Source organism: Protopterus annectens, chromosome 7.part0, assembly GCF_019279795.1.
Source record: "Protopterus annectens isolate FY-2018-M chromosome 7.part0, PAN1.0, whole genome shotgun sequence".
Taxonomy (NCBI): Eukaryota; Metazoa; Chordata; order Ceratodontiformes; family Protopteridae; genus Protopterus; species Protopterus annectens.
This window is the reverse complement of record NC_056739.1, coordinates 551,372,535-551,391,196: the sequence shown is the minus strand read 5'-3', so window position 1 is coordinate 551,391,196 and position 18,662 is coordinate 551,372,535. Positions and strand designations below refer to the sequence as shown.

General features: G+C 42.6%; 1 protein-coding gene across 1 annotated transcript in view; it reads left to right on the top strand.

Annotated features, from left to right (window-relative positions):
• Positions 1 to 18,662, top strand: part of LOC122806590 (complement component receptor 1-like protein) — a 511,640-nt gene that overhangs the window by 282,336 nt on the left and 210,642 nt on the right. The window contains exon 3 of the mRNA XM_044077138.1: positions 14,761 to 14,860. Within this exon, the coding sequence (XP_043933073.1) occupies positions 14,761 to 14,860 (100 nt within the window). The remainder of the gene's footprint in view (positions 1 to 14,760; positions 14,861 to 18,662) is intronic.

Here is an 18,662-nt window from a genome sequence, read left to right as displayed (position 1 = left end):
ATGACTGCAACAGTGAAACACGATGAACATAGTACAGTTGTGTACACCTACCATAAATGTAGATGTTAGAGTGTCTTCACTGTTGCAGTCTGGGTTTCCCTCCCTCCTGTCCCCTCTTATTTTTTTACTTTTGTGTGGTTCCTTCTTTCACCATTCTTCTGAGGTGTATTTGCAAAGGATATGGGACCTTTCTCATTTTGGGACTCCTGACATCTGGGGCAAGAAACACTGGAGAAGATGGCGTCAGCTGTCGGCTTTATACTCCTGGCGCTCTGACGTCAGGGAGCATGGTTGAACAGCCGACGCCGGACCCAGGCTTTGGGATTCTGGCCGACCGAGGACTGCCTGCCGGCAGGGGAGAACCCTACAGTCATGACTGCAACAGTGAAGACACTCGAACATCTACATTTATGGTAGATGTACACAACTGTACTTTCTCTGCACTTCACTTTGGTTTATCTACTGTACCCAGGGTATTGACAAAGTGCCTGGCTCCAGCCATTGCGTACTGCAGACAGAGAAAAATTCAAATTTACCCATTCTTGGACGACTGCCTGATTCAGGCTGACAGGAACTGCTACTACAGCACCTGACATTTGTAGAGAGACTCCTAACTTCTCTGGGGTAAACCATCACCGAAAAGGAATCGTATCTGGTACCCAGCCAAAAATTGTATTCCTGGGAGCAAGCTTAAACACAACTTCCTAGATGGCATTCCTCACTCCAGAAATCAGGTTTATTTGACCAATTCATTCAAACTACTGGCCAGCCAAACTCAGCTGTCTGCAAGAAAAATACTGCAAGCCCTAGGATTCATGGCGTCATGCATTCTCCTAATTCCATATAGACTGCATGTGAGGAAACTTCATTGGTACTTAAAAAGTTTCTGGTGTCAACATTCTCAGACCTGGAAATAGTGATTCCTATCATTCCTTGCCTAAGGACAGAGTTCCTTTGGTGGGCAGAGGCTTGCTACCACAACGAGGGACTCCCTTTCACGCAACCCCCCGCCACCCAAACCCTGACAACAGACTCATCAGACTATGCATGGGTGGCTCACATGGCAGGCAAATGCATCCAAGGCAAATGGAGCTCAGGACAAATGCACCTGCATATCAATCAAAAAGAAATGTTAGCTGTACAGAATGCACTGACAGCCTTCAAATACCTTATCCTTCCAGGACAACTCTTGGTAAAGACAGACAACACCACAGTTATGTGGTACATAAACAAGCAGGGGGGAACTCATTCCTACTTACTCTGCAGGTTAGCCATGGCTGTGTGGAACACAGCCTTGAGCAATGAAGTGCACCTGTAAGTTCATTTCCTGCCAGGCAAAGAAAAGTCACTGGCAGATGATTCAAGCTGATGTCTAATGGAGCCACACGAGTGGAAACTGGAACCCAACACATTCAAGCTTCTAATCCACAGGCGGGGAACACTGGAAGTGGACCCATTTACTTCCCCCCAAAACCATCAATTGAACAAATTTTGCACCACAATTCCCCACAGCCAAGCATGGAAAGTGGATGCCCTTTCCTTTACATGGGAAAACCTCTCAATTTATGCCTTACACCCTTGGCCCCTCCTTTCGAATGTACTACTCAAGATCAAACAGGACAGGCCAAGGACAACCCTGATTGCACCACACTGACCCTGCCAGCACTGGTACTCACTTTTACACAGTTTGACAGTAGTGCCACCCTGACATCTGCATCAGACCCCCTCTCCAGCAGGAGGGCCAGATTATCATACTCCGCTGCAAACCCTGAACCTAGCAGCCTGGCTTATTCCCTGAACGCATCACCACCAACCCTCAGAAAACAGGTGCTGGATATCATCCTTGAGGCCAGGAGGCCTAGTATTAGGAAATCCTATTCAGAAAAGTGAAAAAGATACTGCTCTTGGTGCTATTCTCAGGGTAAGGACACAACTGTGCCCACCTTATTTTAAATCCTTGATTACCTAGCAGAGCTGCTCCACAAAGTCCTGTCCTACTCTTCAATTAAGATTCATGCCTCTGTCATCTCAGCTCATTGCAATACTGAGCCACCTCTCTTTTCTCACCCTCTGGTCAAACAGTTCCTGAGAGGCGCTAACAATTTAAGACCCCCTGAGGAGAGCTCCCACTCCTGCCTGGGACCTTAACTTTGTACTAGAGAAGTTCACGCTAACCCCTTTTGAGCCTGCTTGCTACATCAGAGTTAAAATTCCTCTTTTCGAAAAGAGCCTTACTTCTAACCATCACTTCAGCAAGAAGAGTGTCCAAGTTACAGGCCTTTATGGCTGTGGAACCCTTCATTATCTTCCATGCAGACAAGGTTTCCCCTCAGGACTTAACCCATCATTTATGCCCAAGGTGGTATCCATTGTGGCTTTAAACCAATCCATCCATTTACCCACTTTTTTCCTAATCATCAGAATTAAGGGGAAAGGATCCTGCCCTCCTTGGACGTGCACAGACAGCTTAGGTTCTACCTCGACAGGACTAAACCTTTCAGAAAATCTGACCAGCTGCTAGTCTGCTTTGCTACAGGGGCAGAAGGCAAGGCCATTTCAAAGCAAGCCATTTCCAAATGGATAGCACACTGCATCAGTTTCTGCTACAAACACCATGGAAAACCTACCCCACAGGGGATCAGAACCCATTCCACTAGGGCTACCTCAACCTGTACAGCATTTCTCAAGGGAGTCCCTACCAGGGACATCCTGGAAGCTGCAACCCGGGGTTCTGTACACACTTCCACCAAGCATTACAACTTGCCTATCTTTTCTAAACCCAGAGCTGGATTTGCTACAGCAGTCTTACCTGCTAGCCAGCCCTAATACTTCTTGACTGCCTCCACCCTTACTCAGCATTAGGAATCAACCCAAGTGTGATGACTGCAACAGTGAAACACTAAGAAAACAGTACAGTTGTGTACACTTACCATAAATGTAGATGTTGGTGTATTCACTGTTGCAGTCCTGGTTACCCTCCCTCCAGCCCCCTGACTTATCTATACTTTCTACCTATCCTCTTTATTTGGCCATATCTTAAGGCTATGGTATTTACTTTTTACTGGAGGTGTTCCACACCATGTAATTGCTTCCTGTTTCGGGGCTCCTGACATCTGGGGCAAGAAAAACTGATGTAATGGTTTCAGCTGCATGTTTCATACCCCTGACGACCTGATGTCATGGAAGAGGCGACCACATCCAATGCAGAAATCCCAAGACTCTGGTATTCGGGCCGACTGAGGGCTACCTGCTGGCAGATAAGCCAAGTATGATGACTGCAACAGTGAATACACTCTTAACATCTACATTTATGTTAAGTGTACACAACTGTACTTTTTGTCTCATGGGTTTAATGTTAGATCTGATTTTTAGCCACTTTTCTATGGAGAATAATGAATTCTGGGTGAGCTGTTGGAGAATATGAATTTGTGCAGAGCAGATAAATGTTGCATCATTAGTGTACTGGACTAGTCTGGCATGTTTTTAGGCATTGTGTAAATAAATCATTGATAAATATATTAAACGGGAGTAGTCGTAGAACGGAGCCTTGGATTGTCATCAGAGACTGACAAAAAGGCTGTTCTGCTCGATTGCCATTTAACAGCTTGGATCTCTCGGACACTTAGCTGAGAAAAGTACAGTTGTGTAAAACTCATCATAAAGGTAGATGTCCTCAGCTTCACTGCTGCAGTATCCATAACTTATGGGATTCCCTGCCATGGAAGCCAGTCGTCTGACCAGTCTACCAAAGTCTATCATTGCTTTAAGGTTTGCTGATAGTCACCTAAACGATGTTCGCATAGCACAGGGCATAAAGGTGACATTCAGGTGTACCATCCTCAGAACTGATTGCCCCAGCAGGAACAGCAGTCCAAGGAAAACCAGAAAGAACCTGCACATCCAGGAAGGAAAAAAGACAAGGGGGTGGAGGGAGTGAATACGGCAGTGATGAAGGCAAGGACATCTACCATTATAAGAATTTACACAACTGTACTATGTCCTTACATTCAGTCGTGCAATATTCATAACTTATGGGAGAGTGCCAAAGCTTAAGAAGAAACTTGGGAGGAGGAAGCAGCAGTAGAGCCCTCTAAGAAGCCATGAAGAATGGCATTTGCAAAACCAGCTCTAATGCTGGAGATACCATTCAACTTGTAGTGTTTGGTAAAAGTATGCACAGAAGTGCAGGTAGCTGCTTTAAAAATAGAATTAGTGTCTGAACCCTTGAAAAAAGCACCAAAGGAAGGCACAGCTCTAGTAGAATGAGGCTTTACAGAAGAAGGATGGCTCTTGCCATGAAAACTGTCACAAAAAGAAATAGCGATTGAAACCCCAGTAGAAATAGTTTGCTTGGAAATAGCCAAACCTAAAGACCTAGGATGAAAAGAAACCAAGAACTAATCAGATTTTCTGATAGCTTTAGTCTTGTCCAAATAAAATGTGAGCTCTGTGCATGTGTAAGATATGCAGCAGACTCTCACTGCGAGATTGCAGAGAGGGGGGAAAAAAGTAGGCAAATTAATAGATTAAGTGATAACTCATTAACCAATTTAGGCATAAAAGAAGGATTAGTATGCAAGGACACCCTGTCCTCATGGGTGTCTGAGTTGCAAGCCCTTATGGCTTGTCCACCTTTTTTGATATTCCGTGTGGTAGAAATAAGAGCTAACAAAAGAACAGTCTTCCAAGAGCAATGTTGCAAGGAAGTTGAAACAGCAGGTTCAAAAGGAGCCCGAGTCAAATTCCTCAGAACAAAATTAAGATCCCAGGGAGGAAGAACAGGCTTCCTGGGAGGTATAATATTAAGGACTCCTTTAAGAAATTGCTTGGTCTCAAATCTAGAAGCTAAAGGAGACGTTAAAGGCAGACTCGCAGAAAGCGCTAAGTGGACCTTAATAAAAGAGTAGGCCAAACCAGCATTGTGCAACTCGCACAAACAAGAGAGAACCAAAGAAACATCAACAGTAAGTGGGTCTAGGTTACGAGAGAGACACCAAATGGAAAACCTCTTCCATTTTGAAGTAGGGTTTCCTAGTAATAGGTTTCCTGGCCTCCTGCAGGACCTGCAGCACATCCTCAAAAAAAAAAAAAAAAAAAAAGGGCGTCTGTGAGGAATCGAAACCCTGTCACCCACAGTGTCAGCTGAAGCATGGACAGGTGGGCCTGGATGAAAGGTCCTTTGTCTTGCTGAGTAGATCCAAGCTATGAGGTAACTTGTGGTGATTCCCCTTGGTTAGATGCAGAAGTAGAGGGAACCATTGCTGTTGGGACCAAAAAGGAGTCGCCAACAGTATTTTGGGTGCATTGTGTTGAATCTTGAATAAGACTCTAGGAATGAGAGGAAGGGGAGGGAATGCATAAGCAAACATCCCCTTCCAAGAAAATGACAGGGCATCCACCTTCTACACCAGGGGACCTGGGACATTTGCACGAAACGGAGGAAGTTGTCTGTACAGAGGAGAAGCAAAGAGATCTACTTCAGGAGTACCCGACTGGTGAACAATGTCCAGAAACACATCCCTGTGAAACATCCATTGGTGGGGGTTTGCCAAAATGTTCCAATCTGAAGGAATATAAACTGCCTGAAAAGTCACTTGATACTTGTCCGCTAGATCCCATACCTTCTTTGCCGGTTGGCACTTCTGGTAAGATCTTGTTACCCCCCCCCCCTGTTTTTTGATGTACCACGTAAGTGTGGTATTGGCTGTGAATACCTTGAGAGGCTCCAGAGAGAAAAGAAGATGAAAGGCCCAAAGAGCCAGCATAAGAGCTCTCATCTATTTGCTGATGTGCTGCTGCTTCTGACGAGATGACCACATTCCCTGAACCTTCAGGGAGCCAAACTTTGCTTCCCATCCCACATCCTGAAGCATCTTTGGACAGATCCTGATAACTAAGAGGATGACTAAAAGAGAGTCCTGGATTCAGAGACAACTGCTGAATCCACCAAAAATGTTCCTACTTGAGATGAGAGAGAAGAGGAACTGTAAAGTCTGTAGGATGCACATGTTTAAGCTACACCAACTTCAGAAACCACTGGAACTTCCTCATGTGGAGTTTGGCCAGAGGGAGCATCGGAATGGTGGAAGCCATGCAACTCAGAGCTCTCAAACTCCCTAGCTGTAATGGAGGCTGGGGAAAAAGAATTTGAAAGAAAGACATAGTCTTTAGAAGGAGTCAGGGAAAACATTTTGAAGTATGTCATGAACTCCAGGCTCTGAAGAAGAGGAATGGCAAAGTGAAGATTTTGCAAAAGGACCTCTGGAGAACATGCATGAATCAACAGGTTGAACAAGTAAGGAAATATTTGGATCCCTTAAAACCTGCAAAAAACAATCCTAGGAGCGAAGCATTTGGTGAACACCCTTGGGGGTCGTAGAAGGCCCAAAGGACAAAGCACAGAACTGAAAATGCTAGGAAGCAACAGAGAAAAGCAAAAACTTCCTGAAAAGAGGATGGATCTGAATATGGAGATAAGCAGCATTGAGATCCAGGGACACCAGAAAGGCCTGAGGGAGCAAGAGAGGGAATAGTCTGAAGGGACAACATCCGAAAGGAAGGCACTTTCAGAAAAGTGTTTGGATGAGAGAGTTCTAGAACCTCTCTCCAAGTACCCTATTTATTGGGCACTAGAAACATTCTTGAATAAAACTCCTTCCCTCTTTGGGACGCAGGCACCTCTTGAATAGTACCCTGTGACAAGAGATCTTGAAGAACCTGTGGGAGGAAAAAAGGAAGTTATCCTGAGGAGGCCGAGGAATGCTCATAAAAGAAAGGCAGGAAATCCACACCATGAAGTCCACCCTGTCAAATGATTGACAGAAGCCAAGAGTTCTGGGTGATTCAAAGCCAGATAGGAAGAGAAAGAGGTGAAGAGGAGGAGGAATGCGGCTGGGAACAGGTGGATAGTCAGACAACACCTGGTTTGTCAGAAAAGGAAGACTTTTGAATCCCTGCAGTCTGTGGCCTTAGCTGGAGGAGCCCGTTTACCACCGTTTTTACCTTTAGCATGAGGGCAAGATCGTCTATGAACAAAGGCTGGCTTAGAAGGGTGGTTTCTCTGAAATTTAGGCACAGGAGAAACAAACACATTTAAGTTTCTGTAAGGCCTTCCCCTTGTCCTAAAGAGACTTAAACTAGCAGCCACTTCCCCAAACAAAAGTTTTTTATCCAGAGGAGCATCCATCAACTTGGCCTTAAAATCATCAGGTAAAAGTTGAAGCCTAAACCAAGAATACCTCCTCATTACTTAACTAAAAGCAGCAGCCCTAGAAGAGGCATCTGTTACATCATTACATTTGATAGAATGATGAACTGCTTGAGAGGAAGTCCCTAGCCAGGAAAGAGCAGAAGATTTGCACAGACTCTGGAAGATCAAAAAAAAAGCTGACTAGCCTGAGAAAGAAGAGCCAACACATAGCTGGAGGTATGGGTCTGATAATTAATAGCCCTAAATGCTAGGTAGCCGTAGTATAAACCTTCTTACCCAACCTGTTCATGGTTCTGTTGTCCTTGTCAGAAGACAGTAACCTGGATGAGGGAAGCAATTGTGATGGCTAATCAGAGGGTACAGACACCACAGAGGGGTCAGCAGCAGGACATGTAAACAAAAAAGAGCAATCCTCAGGCACCCTATAAAACCTATCCGACTTCTTGGGAGCAGGGGACAGAGAATCAAGCGCTTTTGAGGAATTGAAAAAACATCCAGTAAAGCAGCCAAAACAGGAGGAATAGCCGTAGGTTTAAGAGAGAGCATCTGTAGTAACTTATAGTGCCTTCTATGGATATCGGAGACCTGGGCACAATAAATTCAAGAAAAAGAACAAAACCCCCAACTGGGTACTTGTCTGCAACGGTGAGGACTTCAAACAGGAGTAATCACCAAAATACAAACATACAGAAAAAACAGATGGAGGCAAACAATCTGACTGTTTAAAAACAGGGTTTGGACTGGAGGCAAAGAAGTTTTGAGCATGGTATGCCTGAATTTCACCTTTATGCCTTATGCTACGCAGAGTATTTAGGTAACATTCAGTGTACCTTAGAGCAATGGTAGGCTTTGATAGACTGACAGGACAATGTGCTTCCACGGCAGGGAATCCCATAAGTTATGAATACTGCAGCAGTGAATGTAAGGGCATCCAGAAGAGGCTGGAGTAGGATGGATCAAGGGAAGCCAGCTGATGGAATAGTTTATTATAAGAGAATGTGTTAAAAGCTTTAGGTGAAAGAGGAGAGTAGATACAATACCTGTATTGTGGGGGTTCCTATTATGTTGTCGAAAGACAGCAATGTCGAATATACAGAAGAGCGAAACCGGCGGATATAGACGTTCGGATTGCAGGATCGCAGTACAGTGAAGATTGGAATATTTGCCCTTTCCTCACTGTAGTGCAATCTGAGTTGGTAGATATATATATATATATATATATATATATGTGTGTGTGTGTGTAGATATATATATATATATATATATGTGGGTGTGTGTGTGTGTGTGTATATATATATATATATATATATCTTTATAAAAGTTTTGCTATTCGGCCGTTTCGCTCTTTTTTGAGCGTTTGATGTCTTTCGACAACGTAATATGAACCCTATTGTGGCTTGATTAATATTGTTAGAAGTCTAATAGTGTGCAAGTGGTATTGTAGGAGGGTAAGTATAATGACGGGTCTCATTAGTGGTACTGTAGAGTGGAAGTGTAACAATGTGTTTCATTAGTGTTGCTCTAGGAGGGAAAGTATGACAAAGGGTCTCATTAGTGGTACTTTAGGAGGGGAAGTATGAAAAAGGGTCTGTAAAATCAGTTGTGTTCCTCTGTGCAGGGGAAAGATGAATATTTTTTTTTCCTTAGGAGAGGGACATAAGATTGCTGGATGGATCTGTTAATGAATATCTGCTGCGATTTTTCAGGTATTCAGCAGGTAGGTTATCTGCAGTCAGGGTGGTAGGTTTTAATTTTTTTTATGACAAATTCTTGGGTCAGTAACGGAGAGAGTTTTACACTGTTGAGCTGGGGTGTATGGTTAGTTTCTTTTAAGTAGTGATTTAAGGGTATCTAAGTTAAATATTGAAGCAATACCATTTGGGTGCATGTCTGGGTCGAGACTGGGCTGTTGTCTACCAAAGGAATAACATTTTTTGCTGGAGCTTCAGAAAATATGATTTTTTGGGGGTGTTTTTTGTTAAAATGCTGATTTTTATCAATTTTAAGTTTTATTTTATTTAAATTTGCAATGTTGTATAAAGATTTGCAGACTTGTTGGGTTTTGTTAACTTGCTGTGTTTTTCATGCCTTAGCCCTGTCCTGCATTAACTTTTTTGTTTTTTGCAAAAGCCAGGGACAGAGGGTGATGGGGGAACCCTCCTTCTAATAATGCTTTTGCCAGTACTAAAGGAAACGAAAGGTGCAATGAGAAAATAACTTAAACTACTCAGTTCCTATAATAAGAACTATTTTAAAAACTAGTATCTTACCTTGCATGTTGAGGTACAGCTGAGGTATTATCTAAACACAATAACAGGAATGAGAGACATTATCAGGCTTTACTACTTGCATGAGTATTACATAATCATATTTATCCCCACCCCCCGCCGAGGGAGAGAGGAAAACCCTCTGCAGTACAGTGACTTCAATATTTAACCAAACATATGTCTGGCACCAGTCCATCTCTATCCATAATGCCTCATAACTGTTGAAAGAAAGCACTAACGAGTTTTACTACACTTTCAGAAATGAGTGTCCTGTTATTTTGTTTTCCACCTCACTCTTACCTAATCTGTCAAGCCCCTTTGCATTCCAGCAGTTTTTGTCCAGAGTCAGATAAGCTTGAGATTGACTGGGATTTCTCTTATCTGAGCTCCCTGCTCCTACAAACCAGTTTCCCAACCCTATGACATCTCTTCACTGCTCTGTTATTTTTGCTTGGACTCTTAGCTCAGAAGGGAGTTACAAATATGTCTGGTTGATTAACTCAGTCAAGTTCCTCCACAAACAGGGTTGTCTTGAAGACCTTCTTACTGTCCTGGTGTAACCATCTTTCAAGCCATCTGTCAGCTGGAGGTTTGCAGGGGCCTAGACAACACCCTTATTTTAAGAAGTGAAGTTCCTCTTGATAGCCTAGATTTGCTCTGAGACACTGTGATCTAGTTGGAAGGTGGGGGCTGACTCTTCCTCACTAGCTCCCACTCTAACCTTGCACCCCCTCTGCACTAGCAAGCTGAAATTTAAATTTTATTTAAGTTCAAGGGCAAGCATTGCCTGGCATAACCAATATAGCCTCTGTGAAAAATCAGCCAGGAAAAAAATACTTGTGCTGTCCACCTTGCCCAGTGTTTCTATGGGTAAACTGCAACAACCAGTCTCTAGTTCATGGGGAATGAATGGCATTTACCACATGGTATGGCAAGGGTGTCTTTTCCTTAGAGCATCCACTTATTGTAATCTCTCTAGACTTCTCCAAACACTGGGGATGGGGGTGGGGTGGTGGAGACTGGGATCACTTTAGAAAATATACAAAATGACCTTAGCTTTTGGGTGCCCCCATTACGCTGACATTAACCCAGAGAGTCCTATTTCCTTAGTTACCAGTCTTGTTTACCTGAGACATAACTTCACTTTATTATCAAGATTCTGGCAGTGAGAGAAGTTTAATAGTTTTTCTTGTAGTGATTTTTAAAGTTTTCCTTTGTGCTGCCACTTCTGATTTTTTAACTGAAGACTGCTGAATGCTCAGGTGGGCCTCCACAGGGCACAAGAGACACTAATAACAGCAGACAGTCTGTAATGGGAGCTCATTTAAGCTGCTCCAGTAGTACAACCCGCAAAAATGCTGTTTCAGAAGGCAAACTTGCAACTGTAGTCCATTAATGGGAGCGACTTCGATTTGCAGAATTTTTTTAGAAACACCCCCAGAAGGTAACAGAAAGCAAATTAAGCATTCATTTTTTAACATAGCCAGCTGAGCCGAATAGTACTAGCTTAACTTAGCTGTACCTTCCCCAAGTGCACTGATCTTTTCTTTTCTCAATATCAATATTTCCCATTTCTCTCTATTCACTCTATTCTTCTATGTTGGTATGGGTAAAATTCCTTGTTTCTTTCTCTGCTAGTTCATATAACTTCCTCCTTGCTGCCATATGCTTTTCTATGGAGTTATGTCTGTTTCCCTTGCTGGTTGGCTTGTCTGTCTGTGAAATAATTCCTTGGTTGAATTCTTCCACAGCACACTTCACACTTCCGTGTGCTGTTGTATTTCTTGCTGAAGTTGTACCCTTGAATAATCCTATACTTTTGCACTAGTTCTTTTCTTATCCTGGGAATCCTGAACCGTACTGTAGCATGTTTCCTAATACCGATCTGCTCTGTTACAACCTTTGCCCTGTTCTATATGTTGGTAAGTAGCAGATCATGTACAGTTCCTTGTTTGTGGGCCCTGCCTTCTACATTTTATAAGGTGGTTTCTAGTAAAATAAGGAGGGAATACCTATTTTCCTGAAGAGATTAAAGGTTCTGAATCTGGACAGGAAAATGAAGGGGCAGATGGTGGATTTTTGCCTCAATTTTCTGATGCAGACTTGAGAGCTAAATTTCTGATTTTCCCTCTGAGTGTTTCGCTCTGAGACTTTTTCCACAACGTATGAATGTTTTCGTTTGGAAGCACTGAGGTTTTTCTCTCCCTTAGAAAATATGCTCCTTTATAGAAGGAATTTCCAAAACCTTCACCATTTCCTTCAAGCATCAGTTTGGAGAATGTGTGTCACTGCTTGTAATTTTCCTGATTGCCAGCCTGCAGTCCCTAAAAAGGTGAATAAAATGTATAAAGTTTTTATACACTCTTACCAGACGTGATCCTAGTGGCTTTAGCTTCAGTTAAATCTGTTGCTGCTAAACATTTAGTTAATTCCAATCCTACTCTTTCTGACAAGGATGGGAAGGTTATTGGTAAATGAGAAAAGTGTATGCTTCTGCAACAATGATGAGTACAATTAAGTGTATGGACCTAACAATTCAAACCTCTGAAAAATTGTGAAAGTATGAGGAATAATTTGTCTGCAGTCTCTACTGGTGAGGAAAAATCTGCTTTATATAATTTAGTTTCTTCCATTGTACAAGTCACTACATTGTTTACAGTGTGTGTGTGACTCCACTGATACTTAGAGGACTACAGTCACTGGTACTGTTTTGAAGAGGTTTGCCTGCTGCATTCTCAGAACATCCCAGATGTAAAAAATGAGATTTTAAATTCTGTAAATAGATTTGATTTTTGGGTCTTCTGTCGTATGACACCGAAGTAGTAAGTTTATAAGGAAGTCTCAGATTTTTCAGCCCTTTTCCAAATTTTCTAAGGTATTCTGTAATCCCTTGTCCAATTTTTGTATAAAGAAAGTCTCAACAAAATGCAGGTTAACAGACTTGTAAGAAAAAATGGAAAGGGGGTTCAAAAAGTTCAGGAACCCCTGCCCTCCCCAAAACCAAGGACAGTTCAAGTCAGAAAGACTGTTTGAGAGACCTTGTCCTCCTGCCTTGGCAGTCCCTTTTCCCTTCCAGAAAGTCAGAGTCTCCACTTTTCTCTCTGGCAACAGATGGTTCCATACAAATAGGTCCTGAAAAACATTTATCTAGATTACTGATGGCAGTGGGATCTAGATAAATGTTTTTCAGGATGGCTGTGGGATAGCCGCGGTGGTGCATCGGTAGCGTTGTTGCCTCACAGCAAGAGGTTCTCGCGTTCGATTCTCTGCTGGAGTGCCTTCTGTGTGGAGTCTGCATGTCCTCCCCGCAGTCGAGTGACATTCGAAAAACCTGCATAAATGGGCGTGCCTTCGTTGAAGGTTGGGCATCGAGCTGGCACCTTGATACCATAAAAATTCTACTGCCAGTCATTAGTGGACCAGAGTTCCGCTGTGGGGACTCCTAACCGGGAAAAGCCGAAAGACCAACAACAACTGATGGCAGTGGGAGGAAAATCCTCCCTTCCAGGAGGTAATTATTCATCCACTGGACCAGACACTTTTTTCTACTTATTCATCACACATTGTCTTGGTGAGTGATGGAACCAGTTACACTTTCTCAGGTTAGGAAAGGCTTTTATTCAAGGATGGTTTTAGTGCAAATGAAAGAAAATGCTTGGAGATGAGGTCTGGATCTTTCTTTCCTAAACACATTTGTGATTGTAAAGTGACAATATTTAGAACTTGGACACTATCTGTTACCTGTTCTTCCTCATTCGTATCCTGGTAACACCAAATTTAAAAGATGATTATCACATTCTTACTCATCTAGACTTCAGGTGTTTAAGGGTTTGTGCATCTGGATCATATCAGTTCTATGCCTATTTTAACTATCCACTGCACCAAGATTGTTCAACTGTCAAGCTTCAGTTATAGCTTATTGCAGACTGCAGGGTATGTACATTTTCCAAATTTAGTCGGCTTGCTTATCTTTGCAGGGTCTCTTTCAAAGTGTCCAGAATCTTTAACTTTGGTGAGAGATCTTACACAAACTGGGATTCCAAAAGAACATTCAAAAGTCTTGACTACACATGGGATTGTGTTCTGGGGTGTCAGCTAGATTCCTCTGTTCAAAGAGCTTTTCTACCCCAGGAAAAAATAGATCTGTCTAGAACTATTTTTAAGGTTGTCCACAAAGGCTTTGGTCACGCTGAAGGAGTATCTTTCAGGTCCATAGTAGTCAAAGATGCGACTAAACTACAGAATGAGCTTGTGTCTTTTTTTTTCTGCGTAACAAGGATGAATGTTATACCACTACAGGTTGTGGATTTACTATAAGAGAGTTGGTTGAGCAGGTCCACCCTTGTTAACAAGCTCTACCGCTTCTTGCTGACTTTATCCGGACGTTTGTGAGTAACTTGTCTGCATTTTTCTGGCATAATAGGGATGTGGAAAGGATGTAGTAAGGAATGTCCACAAGTAGATGCCTGTCAGTTTATCAAGTTTTCAGATACTCTAAATTCATATGGTTGGGACCATATGATCAAGTTTTTGAAAACCCAAAGCCTTTGAATGGAGATTGCAGTACAGTGTAGATCATGCAGTTTTACCCTTTTCATCACTGTAGTACGATCTCGCAGTTAGCATGTATAATTTGCAGGGGGTGTGGGGGTGCAGGGGGCCTGCTCCCCTGCAGAAATATAAAAAAAGAAGACTTTTCTGTTTAAGACGCTGTCATATTGTCCCAACCATATGAATTTCGAGTTTCTATTAACTTGATTATCTGATAGGGGTCCTCACAGACAGAACATGAGTAAAGGAAGAATGTAGTAGCTTGAGAAAGTTTTTTTTTTAAATACCGAGGTGCCTAATGCTTGACGGTATTAGTTCTGCAATTAATGCAAATAAATTGGGTTATTCCACTCTCTATGTTGCTTGTATAGCTTTTATATTAATTTTTTGTGCAGTTTCTCCTTTGGGTTGCAGTTAATTAGTATTCTACATAGGTCTGGAGCTAGGAAGGAAACGCGTGCCTTTCTAGCAGGGATGCCCTGCTACGTGCTGGAAGTGGTTGCATGTGTTCTTGCAGGAGAAGCTTAAGATTTGATAATTGCCATGACAGGACTTTCAGTAAGGAGACCTCGGCTGTTTAGAGCTACAGAGTTCCCCCTCTCAAAGATGAGCTGAAATGGTAAAGAAAAAATTCATATGTTTACAGTGAATGCTGACTGAACTAGATTGTCATTTGCCTTATTGTACTGAAACTGATTGTAATCACATTTTCTTGTCTGGTCTTTTATTTAGCCAAGAGTTGTGGTTCTTTGCCGGATGTACCGCATGGAAGTATCCAGTATAGCGATGATGTTGTTTTTGGCTCTGTTGCTTTGATAACTTGTGATGAAGGGTAAGTGTTGTCCATCATGCCATGTGGTGGTGATGATTATCTTTAGAATGGGAGTTTGTTTATACTACTAACCACATAGTTCAGAGAATGCTGGGACATTGATAACATGGAAAGCTAAGCAGCAGTTACTCTGCAGGAGTCTCTCAACTAGTAGCTGTTATCAACCTCCTGATCAGAACACAACCATCTTGAAGTCTACAGAAGTATTGGCTTCTTGGAAGAATGCTTTGGTGGCTGTATATGCAGAAGTTAAAAACTCTTCAGACTCTGCTTAATATAGTCCCCATTTCAATTTTAAACAATGATTATAAACTTTATTTTTACTTTAGTTTTACTGTTTAATGGGTTTGTCTGACTGGAGTTGGTCAAAAATCCATTTTCAGTGGAGGCCTAGGGATGGATATATATATATATATATATATATATATATATATATATATATATATATATATATATATATATATATATATATAAATTGACATTCAGTAATGTACATAAACAGACATAAAATAATAAAGCAAATATTTCACACTGAATTCTTATGAAAGTAGAGGCAACTGTTTAAGTATAGAAGATAGTTTATTAATAGCTGCTGGACATTGAGTATTTGAAAAGGTGCATTGGCATATTAGTGGTTTGTCAGATTGATAACTGATAATGTGATTGGTGCTTTAAAAATCAAAGAAATGGAAGTGAACAAAGGAACTATGTAGGGCAGATTCTTATATGTTCATAGGTAGGTACTAGGCTATTGGCCCTAGGGCCTATATAAGCTTAGCCAAAATGGTACCCTGGCTTTCGCCACCCAAGAAAATTATTTTCCTGTGCCCCTGTCAAGCAGAGCCACAGAAATGATCCCCGGAGTGAATTTCCCATCTCCCATCCAATCATCATGGTTTTTCTTGGAGTGCTAATGAGGAGCTTTGTTTGATGTAGATAGGTAGTTTGTTCCAGAGTATGGGAAGTCTCTGGGCGAGGAATCTATCCCTCCAGCATGTTCTGTTTACTGCTGTAACAAGGTTTAGGTCCCTAGAGCGTGTAGCTCAGAGGGATTGGGATTTCTTTAAGTGGAGCATGTCCAACAGCTCTGGGTTTGACATGGCTTTGTATGTTGGGCAGAGATCGCCTCTGCGTAGGCAGTATGTGACGGAGTAAAGCTGGAGTTTTTTTGAGACTGTCTGCGTAGGGCATCTGTTTGAGGCTGGTAATGCTCTTTGTGAGGTATTTCTGCGGCCTTTCCAGTTGTTGTAGATGTCTTGTGAGGTACATACCAAAAGGGGCTCTATTCTATAATGGGTTTAATAAGTGACTAGTAGAGGGGAACAATGACCTCTTTTTTTTTTTTTTTTCCTGGATGAGAAACTTTTGTGATGAGGTGTGCCACATAGAAGGATTTCCTGACTACTGTGGCAATGTGATTATCAAAGGAGAGACTACTGCCCACCTGTGTCCCAAGGTGTCTTTATCACACTTTCGGTGACATCACCTATGTGGTAGTTAATGGGTACAGAGTTTTTATCAAAAGGATGACAGTGCACTTTTTGGCATTGAGCTTGAGGCCATGGCTTTGACACCAGGAATCTGTCTCAGTGAGGCCTTTTTGTAGGATGTCCACATCATTAGGAGTTTAGATTATAGCTCCTAGTTTGCAGTCATCTGCAAACTTTGTTAGTCTAAGACCTTGTGTTAGCCTGTACTTCAGAGAAGTAGATACCAAACAGGAGAAGACCTAGGACAGAACCCTGTGGTGTACTCCCTTGTCACTGGTCTGAAGTTGGATTTGGAGTCTGCTACTTTCACACTGTGGGTTCTGTCAGTGAGCCAGTTGGCAACCCATCTTGTGACATAGGGATTTATACCTAGTTTAGTGAGTTTATCTATAATTCCAGAGTAGGGGATGGTGTTGAAAGCCTTGGCGAGATCTAGATAGGCTGTGTGAACCACTTTACCCTCATCTACGGCTTTGGTGACCGCTTCAAAGAAGTCTGTCAGATTTAGGAGACATGATCTGCCTTTTACAAACCTGAACTGGGTGGGGTCCAGAGTTTGGAGATTACCAATGTCATTGTTTAGAAGTTCTATGATGATACGTTCCATATCCTTGCAGACCAGGCTCGTCAGGCTAATGGGGTAGTAGTTCCTGGGGTCCACGGTGGTTCCCCCTTTGTGGAGTAGGTTGAATGTCGCTGTGCGCCATTCAGTGGGCACAAAGCCTGAGGTAAGGCTATGATTGAACATGGTACTTAGGTGGGGTGCCAGTTCGCTTTGTAGTTGGTGTAGAATGCAGCCTGGGATGTTGTCAGGTCCAATGGATGCTGTGTTCTTGGCTTTGGAAAGTGTGGTTTTTACCTGTGCAGCCGTGATTACAGGAACTTTGCAATCTTCCGCTATAGAGATGGACATTTTAGGGGGTGAGAGGGGGGTAAAGTTAGCACTGAACCTATCTGCCAGGATGTTTGCAATATCAGTTGGTTCTGTATATTTAGTGCCATTGTGTTGTAACTCCTAGCAGATCTGAGTGTTGCCATTGAGATTCTTGACATAGCTATAGAATGTTTTGTGGTTGTCTTTAGAAATCAGTGGCGATTTTGTTTTCGTAACTTGCTTTGGAGGATTTTATGAGGGATCTCGGCTTCTTACTGAGGCTGACCAGGGAGTTCCTCCAATCATGGGATTTTACTGTTTTTTTGCAACAGTTTCTTCTGTTGTAGAGTTTGTTTATGGCAGGGGACCACCATATTGGCTTCCGTTTTTGGAGGATAGCATCTTAGTTCTGTTAGGGATTGCACGATCCATGCACTTGTGTAAGTGCTTATAAAGTGCATTTGTGTAGGATTCAGCAGTTGTACCTGTATTGTCCATCTGCATGGGTGTCATAAAGTTTGTCACTTCTGTCTTAAGCGTGAAGTTGGCTTTGGAGAAATTTTTTATGGTGGTTTCCTTAATGGGGGGTGGGGGTGGGATGTGGATGTCTAGGGTGATTAGCTTGTGGTCTGATCTGACCTACAAGGAAATGACCTGTGATGTGGAACACCAGTTGCCCATGTTGGTAATGACCAAGTCTAGGATATGGCTGCCACTGGTTGGGGTGTAGATAAGTTGATCCAAGGCGTTGGAATTTATGAATTCCAGAAAACGTTGAGCAAAAGAGTTAGTGTGCCTGACTATAGAGTCACCTATGACTAGAGTGTTTGGTACGTTATGCCTTATGGGCTGTGGTTGAGTGGCACACTGAGATGTTCTTCATCTCACATTGCTGCAGTCCTTACACTTGGGTAGTCCGCTGTCCTCGGTCGGCCCGAATATCAAAGTATAAGGCTGACGTCGGTCAAGGCGCATTTGACTGACATCAGGACGTCAGGGTACAAATGCGCATGACCGACGTCATATCCTCAGTCTTTTTTGCCGCATGGTCCGATGCAGAAGCAGCGTTGCAAGTGCCGGTTGGCGTTCTGAAATTGTTCGATTTCGGAGTTTCAGACCGAGTCAAAGTTGGCTAAGTACCCGTTAGAATATTTTAGTTTTTCTTGCCTCAGTGGTTTACCAGATGTCATAAAAGTGAATAATTGTATTTCTTGTGGGAAACAGATACATAGAGACTACCATACTTTGTGTATTCCTTGTTTAGGGCCTGAGCACGACGTTGTTGGGTGTCGCTCTTGTGCTAGATTCAATAAGCGCACTATAAAGAGAAGATTAGATTGTGCCAGGTTAGTCTTCGAAGCGGTGCAATTATAAAATGCTGTCGGATGCTCCGACGCCCGCTTCTTCAAGAAGCGCAAGGACAAAGGCGATCGGGGAG